Source organism: Anarrhichthys ocellatus, unplaced genomic scaffold (genome assembly GCF_004355925.1).
Source record: "Anarrhichthys ocellatus isolate YVR2014 unplaced genomic scaffold, GSC_Weel_1.0 scaffold5, whole genome shotgun sequence".
NCBI classification, from domain to species: domain Eukaryota; kingdom Metazoa; phylum Chordata; class Actinopteri; order Perciformes; family Anarhichadidae; genus Anarrhichthys; species Anarrhichthys ocellatus.
Window position 1 is genome coordinate 16,139,182 of NW_022280035.1, and position 10,915 is coordinate 16,150,096.

At 41.6% G+C, this 10,915-nt stretch overlaps 1 protein-coding gene across 1 annotated transcript in view; it reads right to left on the minus strand.

Moving 5' to 3' along the window:
* The window catches only part of borcs6 (BLOC-1 related complex subunit 6), a 10,449-nt gene extending 3,876 nt beyond the window's left edge, over positions 1 to 6,573 (minus strand). The window contains exons 1-6 of the mRNA XM_031845703.1: positions 6,229 to 6,573; positions 4,247 to 4,875; positions 3,698 to 3,884; positions 3,288 to 3,470; positions 286 to 449; positions 55 to 138 (exon numbers count right to left, since the gene is read on the minus strand). Coding sequence (XP_031701563.1) covers positions 55 to 138; positions 286 to 449; positions 3,288 to 3,470; positions 3,698 to 3,884; positions 4,247 to 4,864 — 1,236 coding nt within the window. The 5' untranslated portion in view covers positions 4,865 to 4,875; positions 6,229 to 6,573. The remainder of the gene's footprint in view (positions 1 to 54; positions 139 to 285; positions 450 to 3,287; positions 3,471 to 3,697; positions 3,885 to 4,246; positions 4,876 to 6,228) is intronic.
* Between the last annotated feature and the right edge of the window lie 4,342 nt (positions 6,574 to 10,915).

Sequence of the window (10,915 nt, forward strand, 5' to 3'; positions counted from 1 at the left end):
ACACACACACACACACACACACACACACACACACACACACAAACACAGTGTCACCTTTATACTCATATCCACAGACTCTCCCAAGCTGTCAACTGAGTCTCTGTAGGTCTGGATGTAGCCCACACTCAGAGCTGTCATCTGGAAGAATCATGGACAGAGAGACCAATATGAAAAACAGATATGAGAAACATACAGTGTGTGAGTGTGAGAGACGATACCAGAGGACGAAACAGAACGATGGAGCTGAACACACGATGCATCATGAACGGACAGTTTCAGACTCACATTCTGGATTGTTCCATTGAGGCTCCGCATCATCATCTCCACACTGTGCGCCACTTCCTGGGTGTGTCTCTGAAGATCCAATAGGACGGCTGGATCAATGGGCGGGATGTCTGCCGGTCTCCGTGACAAACCCCGGCTGCGGAAGATGGGACCTGAGCAGTCCGCTGGTAAGAAATAATTATGAAATTTCATGAATAATATACACAAGTAGGGCTCTAACTAATGTTTGTGTTCATTTGATTTTTCGATAAATAGTATAATCAATGAAAAGAAAAAAGAAAATTGTGAAAATTCCCAGAACACAAAGAGCCCAAATCTACGACTTCTTTCAGGACAAACACACGCAGTCAGAGAAAGGCAGCGAGTGATGCAAACAGGCACAACACGTGTGCAAGCACAAGCCAATAACGACGACCTCAAGGAAATCGTTTCTCAAGCGAAAAATAAGACAAAACATCACAAAAATTACACACAAGAGCAACTGAAGAATTATTCTCATTTGAAGGAACAGCTGCTCTTACAAAAAGACTGCCAGCACATCACGGCACATAATTAAAAGAGCACGTACGCTCTGAGTCGTGAAGTAAAACAAATGAGCAGGTTTCCGTCTCTGAAATTGATTCCCGTCAGGCTGCAGCAGGACCTCAGCTATAAATCCCTCCAGTCCAAACGAAGTCTGAGTCCTCTATCCTAATTGAATCAGCAGGTAGAGGGAATGAGCTGCCACCGAGGGCATATCGACTGTGTTCCCGTGTTTAAATTGAGTGGCCAGTTCAGCAGACACTCGAACACAGATGGGTTTCCCCCTCTGGCTGAAGGGCAGCGGTTCAGGCCTCTTTTTCCTGGAAAATTTGACAAGACAGATGGCCGCTAATGGACAGGCTTGACTTTGTCAACCTGCTGATGTTATAGAGATGATTTAATTTCTGAGTGACCATTTGGGAAAACTATCCGTTTCAATTTGTGCAGGGTTGAGTCTCTGCTGCTCGTTAAAACACGCGGCGAGGCTGATTTACAAGTTAGAAAAAGGACAGCGCGACGGCAAAGAGAGCGTCCGTCACAAATGAACTATTCATCTGAAAATCTCATCGAGAGGAATCGAAAAATGATAAAGCTGATTGGGTGAATGTTTCTCTAACCAATTGTACCGCACTACACAGGACAACCAGCTGCATTTAACAATGACCATCACGATGTACAAACAGGGCGCGTGATGACCCGTCTGATAGCTATTCAACACGTTGCAACATTGTGATGCTTTTTGGTTTGTTAACTGCTACGCCGATGACTGAGCAGATATCCAAAAAGGTGTTTACATATATACTGTATGTCCTATATTCACTACTGTTGAAATTATTGGTTGCATTAAGTTCGCACTCTCACCATGAAACCCCATTTCACAACAGACTTCTCTCTCTGAACAAGAACCCATATTGACTGTGGTAAAGAACAGTATTGCACCTCTGCAGTTTCTGTTATGTCAACACTTTTCTACACTTTTCTTCAAACAAAGCTTTCACGAGTTCACAGTGGAACTCTTTATAGAATCAACACATCTCAGTCTTATCACTTTCAGTCATTTTTCTTGAATTTCATCAGCCCGCACATTAAATAATGATGATTAACTGACGCCTTAATGCTAAACTTGACTTGTAGCACGTTACACATGTTAAATGCAGTCATGTTTTAGGAGCTTCCGCATGCTACCATGAGCCACGGTTGGAGCAAAAAGAAAAAAAAGCCCGCCAGTCTAGTTAATTAATGGGAAACCCTGCACTGTATGATCAAGAACATCAGCTGTTAAATGAAAAAACAGAAATAGGATGGATTGCTACACAATGAGACATATCAGTCTCAAATCACTAAATAAGAACAATTTGCCCAGAACAAGGTAACATAACAAAGCTGCTGAATCATGAAAGCTGCAGGGTGGCAGATGATTCATGTAAACCTCCATCATAAGACATCAGATATAGCAATTAATTTGCTTAAGATAGTGCATCGATTCTCCATTACTTATTATGGTTTAGACATGACCAAAGTTATGCATAAATGATGAGTCGGGGCTGACTGGGCCTGTTAGCCTCTGCGGGGGAAAAGCTGGCAGTGAATCTGACTTCAAGTCAGCACCAGCACCGCTGCTCGTAAAAATGCTATTAACCTGCTGAAATGTAATTTCTGACACCTCCCTGTGCAGAGTCAAACACAAACACATCCTCCATTAGGGCCTCCTGACCCTCAAACACGTCGCAGTTATAAAAGTAACCTGCACTACGCACATCCTCCATCAGCTCAGTCAGCAGGAAAAACTGTCGGCATTGGACTCGAACCAAGAAATACACTGAATTCGGGCGGAGCAAGTGACGATTGAAAGCTAGATATAAAAACAAGTGTAACAAGGTAGTGGGGGAGGGGTGGTGGATGGGTCAAATAAACACAGGACTTTCGAGAAAGGTCCATCTCATACAAGACTGATGACGAAACGTATTTATGAAACATCAATATTCAATGTATCTCCCAGAAGCATATGATGCAAACATATTTTCGGGCCACTGGGTTGCCTCTACATGTGAACATATACTGTCTGCACACGTTTCTTCTGCGAGTCAAATGCAACACAACCATAAAGCACACCGATAGATAAACACAGACATACTGTATATGAAATATAGTCACACGTTCTCTGATGCTTACAAATCAGCCGTATGAGAGCAGTGAGCGCGGCGGGCGTGAGCTAGCCAGTGGTGCGCACACACACATGCATGAACATACACTAAGAGCACGCGGCCTGCCCATGTCAACAAATCAAGGAGAAGCTCAGATTGTCTGTCCAGGTGGACATTACTCCACTATATATTTACATTGATTATAGTGGTTTGCTGCTCTATTAATACTCTGAATGTTTTATACTGCTCCTTGGAGTGTAATTCTCCTAATTGGGTTATGAATTACAATAATTAGGAAAAATAATCTGGTGAAGGTTGCTTGGGGTCCATACTCACAGTCACTGCAGTCCAGACTGGGCTTGGAGCTCATTTTGATTTTCTGCTCCAGGTTCTTGGTGATGAAGTGAGTCAGGTCACCCTCCTGGCTGACTGTCCCATCTAGCTCCAGAGCTGAGGAGATTGTGGCCCTCCGGCCCTCTGACTGGCCCCCTCTGCCCCCTACCCGGGCCCCCAAACCACCTGTGGAGAATACACCAAAATCAGCTGAACAAAGTTGTAAAGTATTCCCAGTAATTACTGACTTATCAAGAGATGGAAGCCCTACTCAATGTCGTCACAGTTTCCACTGTATTTCTGCTCAGTTATTGCGTAGCTAAAAGAGTTTTTTGCGTACATACAAGTGAAGAGATCGGGAACAAGCCGAACTGCAGTTGACATAAAATCAAACCTGTTGGACGGATATCTACCTCCACAAGCTTGGCTGATTTCATCCAGGCTCTTGCTGTCCTGCATCCCCCGGACGTTGCGTACCCAGACCTGGGCCATGACGTGGGGAGGGCAGGGGATATCGTCTGAGGGAAGAAGAGGAGGTGGAAGAGAGGAAGAGGACGAGGTGCTGGGACCGGGGGCTGAGGAGGAGTAGTGTCGTGAAGACTAAAAAAATTTTTTAAAAAAAAGGGTGAGGCAGTGAACAGAGAATGGAGAAAAGAGGAAGTGAATAAGAGAAGTTAAATCACTGCTTATCAAATCATGCTGGCAAAAATCATTGTGAAACCAGCCCAGGAGCTACACACTTGTCTTCCTGTTCATTGGCCCTCTCTTCTAATTGATTAACTTTTCGTCTCACATTCAAATTTGGCCATTTGGAAAAAGTTTGACCAACTTGGTCGCGAGAGGTAGATGGTCAATGTGTTGTAGTTCATTTGAAGCACACTGAAGTCTCAGCGTTGAGTCTATTTAAAAGCGTAATCACATATAATCAAATAAAGATGAATATAATCCTACAGCCCACTCACCGCCACCTCTGTTCTCCCTCCTGCACGCTGATTAATCCACTTTTTTTCATTTTTCTCATCGTCCTCCTCATCCTGTTTCTCCTTCTCTCCATCTTCCTCCTCGTCTCGACTGTCAGTGTCTCCATCTAAAGTCTCTGTCTCCATCTGCTGTCTGCCTGTAGCGGCAGGGCCTCCTCGCTGAGATGACTTTTTGGAGTGTGCTTGCTGCGCTGGGTCCCACAACAGAGCTGCATCAGGAGGCTCAACATTGTTAGAGGCCTCGTGAATGTCTTTGAAGCCTGATTCCCACTCTTCAGAGTCTCCCGTGCAGGAGGCTGCGGGGAGTGAGGCGTCTGTCACACGAGAGGTGTGCAGCGACAACCTAGTAGATGTTCTCCCATTATTGTACGCCTTTGTGTCCAAGTGGCCGTCGCCATCGTAAACTCTGTTTTCTGCATCTACGTGGTTCTCTGTGTGTCCAAGGGCTCTATCCTTCGATGCCTCCCCAGGACAGGGCACTCTGCTCCCCCCACATTTCACTGAGACCGGAGCGTAAGGGCCGTTCTCTGAAGAGACGGGTGGCACAACCCCGTTAGCTGTTTCTGGCACTTCTGTGCCAATCACAGGGGAGAGACTCATCCCTCCACCTGCTGATGAAGGAAGAAAGGATGTTAGAGACTTTTTAAAATTCATATTTAATTTATGATTCAATTACAGGGTTGTATCATGTACTATGGCTTGCTGGGGATAGGTATCATTATTACTAACCAGTGTTGATATCATATTTTAATACTGATACAATGTTTTTTTTATACCTTTGATTGGGGAAGAGGATGGATAAGAGTTAACATAAGGACTTTACCAAAATAAAATATAGTCTGATCAGAACAGTTTTCATTATTCAAGTGGTACGGACACATTTCTCATTAGTTAGTAAATATCATATTATGGTAAATATTATATTCTAGGTAAGACCGCAATAACAAGATGGTCATGTCTGCTTTAGTTTGATCAACTAAATGAAATAGTCACATTGAAGTATAACATTTAAAAATTCAAGTTGAAGTAGTCCTGCTCACTGATTTTCCACAAAGCAAACTATGGTCTGAAAATGCAATCAGAGATGTAAAAAGGGAGCGCTACCACTGTATTACCTCTCAGTTTACATCACATCTTTAAAGCCTTCCCAGCCCCTCTACTTACAGACGCGTAATTATATTCAAAGTCTCTTGGTCTCCTGCATGTAGCAAGGGAAGTGTTAAATATAATGAATAAACATTCTGAGGAGGGACTGTGGTGAGGACTGGGAGCTGAACAGATTGAACATTTAAATGCTGCAGTGCAAGATTTGACATGCCACTGGTTTATCCTTCCATCTATCCAGAGATATCTGGAAGCTATCTAGATATCTTAACCCCAGCCTTAGCTGTGTTTATGTGAAGACTGTAATCATCATACACCTTTGTATCCTATTATTTCAATCGTGGTCAAGAGTATTTATTCATAACAGCAGCTGTTATTTGGGCCCACTGTGTGGTTCGATGTGAAATGACGTAATATTAGATTAGCATTAGCTTATACACTTAACTAACTTAGTGTTAGTGCTAGCTTGCATAGCATTCTCGTGACTTTAAGCAAACAACGCCTGTGGAGGTTGATCAGACGTCCGTGGACAATTACTACGTTGAATAACAGACAAACAGGAACAAAGACATGACGAAGACATAAATAACTGCCTGTCAACGTTGAGGAAGTTGATGTCTTCTAGTCATTAGCCTCACAGCTAGCTCGCTGTTTAACGTAATGTTGTTGAATGACGTTAGCGCAGCACGGCTAACGTTAGCTGTCCAGGCCTTTAAATCACAATGCTTCCACAGCTCGTCTTTTATTGTCTCACACTGTTACACGACAAATGGTCATTGAATGTGAATTGTATTTACTTAGCTATTGATAAAGTCAGACAATGGTACCCCATCGCTTAATTTAACGAAGAAAACACTCACCAGGGTAGTTCCTGTTCAAAAAATGTAAGCAACAACCGAGTCCGATAAGAAAATCCTTCCCCACCAATCTCAACAGAAGAGTTCCGCCTTGCAAAATTAAAATCGTTTCAAGCAAAATAATGATAATCTAACATAGATACAATCTTCTTCTTTGAATGTTAATGATGACAGCGCTGTTCGATTTACACAGAAGTATGTCACGGATTAAAATAGTTATTGAAATAAGTAAAATCAATAAATTGTTGTTAATTCGTATGTAAAAAAAGACCAAAATATTCCCAGAGCAGTGCATGCTGAGCAACATTTAACTCCCGCATGTTGTAGCTGTGGGTTTATTTGTCTCTATCTATACCATCACGCTTCATCCTGCACGTATTTCCGTCCTCCTACAGATGGAGACAAACACCACAGACCCTCAGGAAATAACTTCCTCTAGATTAGAAGTAGATTGGTGATTTCAAAATAAAAAAATGTATAGAAGCAGAGCGTCCTGATGGTCTGACCTCCTGGTGAGGGCAGTAAACAATCAACACATTACTTTTCTCAAACAAAAAATTTAATATGAATGCTTGTTGACCGTGATGAGATATTCTGTGTGTCTTTAGGATATATAAGCACAATTTTAGTAGAAGCTGTATCTTTTGTAAAGCTTTTAAAGCATGTCAAGACCCACGAATCAGCGTGTCCTGCTTTGTGCTTATGTAATTTGCAGTTACTGGCCTCCAACAGTCATTTTGCATTTGTAGTAAAATGTCAGTATTTCATCTGAACATCAGAAAACCAAGAGAACAAAGTGTTGATTGCATACTGTATAGCACTCTCTCAGACAACTCATTGTTTCACTAATGATACAGCACATCACAACACATAGCAGTCTTGTGCTCAACTCCAATGCTTAGTGATCGGGTGCATGGTTTTTAGGATGTATGATGACCATTCAAAACAAAAATTCAGCAACTTTTGTCAGCAACAAACAATTTCTCACAATTTTTAATTTTAGGAATCATAATAGTGTTCTTGTTATCCCTTCTTGTGACATCATGCTCACAGTATCATCTTACAAGTGTCTTATCACTTCCAGTCCAGTTTCCTGTTTGCAAAAAGGACAATCAGGGCAAATGTCTGTTCGAGTTAACTGAAAAACTGCTTCTTGTATTGCCTCATAAACCATTGATGAATTTAAGAAATGTGTTTGCAATTATTTAAATTGATGGTGAACAGACTGGAGAGGTGGTTTAAATAATGAGAAGAGCTCGGTTTCGCCTGTTTCCATCCACAATGGAAGTCGGGCCAGCATCTGTGGCTATTTAAACCCTTGAGTGTGGCCAGAAATGGCAAACACTGGTACACAGGAGGGGAGGCGATTCGAGACTACACTGTCACCACATCTAAAGATCCTTTAAAATTTCTAATCAGCCCCATCCATCCAGGCCAGCTGTTCTCTGTCTCGGTGGTGATTTGGCTGTTTTATCCCATTTGTTCCCTCTCCTTTTGTGCCAAACCTCAAAGCTTGAGAAATTTACCTAAGACCTCTGAAATAAGCCAATGGCTTCCAGAGCTCCCCAATATAACACCCAATAACCACCATGACCTTCATCAGAGATCACTGTCAGAGAGAACTTTCTTTAACAGACAAGTAACTGCCACAAGAAAGGCAACATTTAGGAAAATGAGGCATACAAAGCAAATTGAAAGCACGTGTCTTCAAACAGATGTGGTTTTTCCATAATAAAAGCTGGAGACTACATGTTGCACATTTGCAACCAAAATGATAGTGAGGGCCCATAAATCATATTCCCGTAAATTGAAAATATTAATTGTATCCCAGTTCAGGGGAGATTAACCTGAGATGAACCTCCCCCCCCCCCCCCAAATGAGAACCTCACAGAGATCAGAAGTAATGTTGCATTCACATTGTACTCATTATTAACTGGTGACACCAGGAAGTTTCCCTCAAACTGCAGACAAAGGGTTATAACGCAGAAAGAAGGGACCCCACTCTGAACTCCAAAGCAATCTTTTTAGTTTTAAATGCAATAGGTTAACATTTCTTCACACAAAGTGGCATGTATCAGTGGTAAAATTCCACTCAGGGATCTGTTTTATGAACATTTACGTGGTGTAAGCACTAGGACAGTGTACAACACGTGTTTCCAAAATCACGAAAATGTTCAGCATTTATATTTTAAGATAATTATATTTTATTATTATTGTGTCATGGGAGAAATTGTGGGTTTTCAAAAGAAATTTCAATGACTTTTTGAAAGGTTGACGGGGCTGGTGTAAGAGAAAATGTATTCATCAAGAATGCTCAATCAGAAGATCTAGTGGTTACAAGTCAGAGGAAAGGACATCATCAAATAGAGACGTCGGTGGAAATATGTGCATTTCCAGCCTCCATGAAGTCCTTAAATGTTCAGTGGAATTAGTTTGAGATTCACAGGAAAACGTCAGAGGCAGTTAGCTGTAAAATTAAATCTTAAGCATGAGCTGACACTTTCATCCAGCATGAGAACTACACTGAAAGGGATACTGTGGTGAAGTACACACAACTCTCATTATACCAAAAAGGCACTTTTATTAGCAAAATGGTGAAAAGGAGACTTTCTGGTCGTCTGAGCAATGAGGAAAAAAGTCATATGGGTAAATGAGTCACTCTGTGTGACAAATGCCGAACGCGTCTCCTCCTGACTGCTTATTTCCTATGATGAAGTGTTGTTTGGTGCATATTCCAACCATGCAGTAGGTTTTTATTGAGTCCTTTGGAGGGAACGGAAAATCCCAATAAATATAAATCAATTCTGAGTCACCGCGCCTGTAAAATCTAGTTGTTGTGAATCTATCATTTTGTCACAGGAATACACGTCTGGAGGCAACTGTTGAAATTGTGGGTGTGGATTGCCGTCAGATCGTCACTGACACTGCCAGACCTCTCTTAGTTTCTTTGCTATAGCAATTTGTGGTTTGAATGACCGCTTCACCATTTTCATGAGGTGCAAGTTTGGTGTAGAAATGTGAAACAAGCTTTGATTTGTAATTGTTCCCAGCTACATGTATGCCCTAATGCCCCGCGGCTGACGTCAGAGTAGGGCTGTAATCACTACGTGATTATCATGGCCAAAATAATTCATCTATAGAAAACTTGAAAATTCATCTTTACCTGTGTTTATTGTGCATTTTGTTTATTTTTTAGCCAATGCATTACATTCAATATAGCAGTGTAGTGAGGGATATTATTTATTATTATTTTCTTTTTTCAATTTAAATCTTTTTATTAATCCAAAAGAGTGTAGCGATTATAACAGCAGAGCAGAAGCTGTAGAGGACTCATACCTCCAGTTGGGGGCCAGTACTCTCTTGGTCTTGTAGTAGCGGGCCAGCCTGTGGATCCTGCTCTCAGTGAGAATCAGGCGGAACTTGGCATCCTTGTCCTTTCCGTTTTTGTATTTGGTTGAAAACTAAAGTAATGGACAAAGAAAAACGTTGACCTGATGAAGGAGCTGGAGGAAAAGGTAAAGGTCAAGGTATCACCAATGCCATCATAATTCATCCTCTGGAGACTATGAATGTCTGTACCAAATGTCATGGCAATCGATCCAGCATTTGTTCAGATATTTCAGTCGAGACCAAGGTGACGAACTGACCCACCGACACTGCCGTCCCTAGAGTCAAGAAAACATGTAGCAGCTCTGAAGGTAATCAAACTATTACAGTACTGATCATGTATGCGGCCGGGTCAGTGAAGAGAAACCAAAATGACCTCTCAGTACAAACACAAACATCTAAATCTTCCTGTTAAAGTGTCTGTGATAAACATGTAAAAAGATTAATGGCAACTAATCAGCAATGAGAACAAGTTTCCATTGTCACATACCAAAACAAAAAGAGCATTTTCTAAAAATCCTCTCCGAGCCTATTCATCATGGCCTCAAAGGGTATATTGACACCAATTAGTTAAAAAGTGTATTTATTGAAATGGGATGTTTGCAAGGCTAGCTGTTATCCTTTGGCTATACAGATGAAAGTCTGTACAAGATACTGTAATTATGGTATCACATCTATACTTTGTCAGACAGTAGAGGCTTGTAAGATGCAGTGAGGAAAGAATGTCTCATTCATAAGAAAATACAGCACTGCAATACACTCATTTCTCTTTAATGCATGGTTTTCTGTTTTGCTGTGATATCCTGTTTCTCAAACTGGAGCTGAGTCCAATAATGTCCTCAAGGAGATTCCTGTCCATGACTCAAGAGCTTACAAAGTGAAGCAGTAAATTAAATGGAAAGCCGCAGTTGCACATAGTTGACCGGAGCCAGTCGAGTTTCAAAAGTAGCGTGCATGGATGGCATTATAAACAAACAGCAGAAAACAATGATGTACTGCTGACCCCCTCGATACCACCACAAGAGTTTTGGAAACAGTTCAACAACTGAAATTGGAACGCATCTGTCTCCCAGAAGATTGCTCAGCAGAACATATACCAGTTGTTGAACATTAAATGTGAAAGTACTATATGTGGTCACTTTGGCAGGCATGCATGGTGGTTTGGTGTTGTATGGTATGTTACCCTTTTGGAGTGAACAAAGTGACGGACCGTGTGCCTGAGGAATAACGCCGCTGGAATGGAATGAATCCCTGTAAAATAACTGTGCAAGGATTTGTTTCCAGACCTGTTTGTGCATATGCG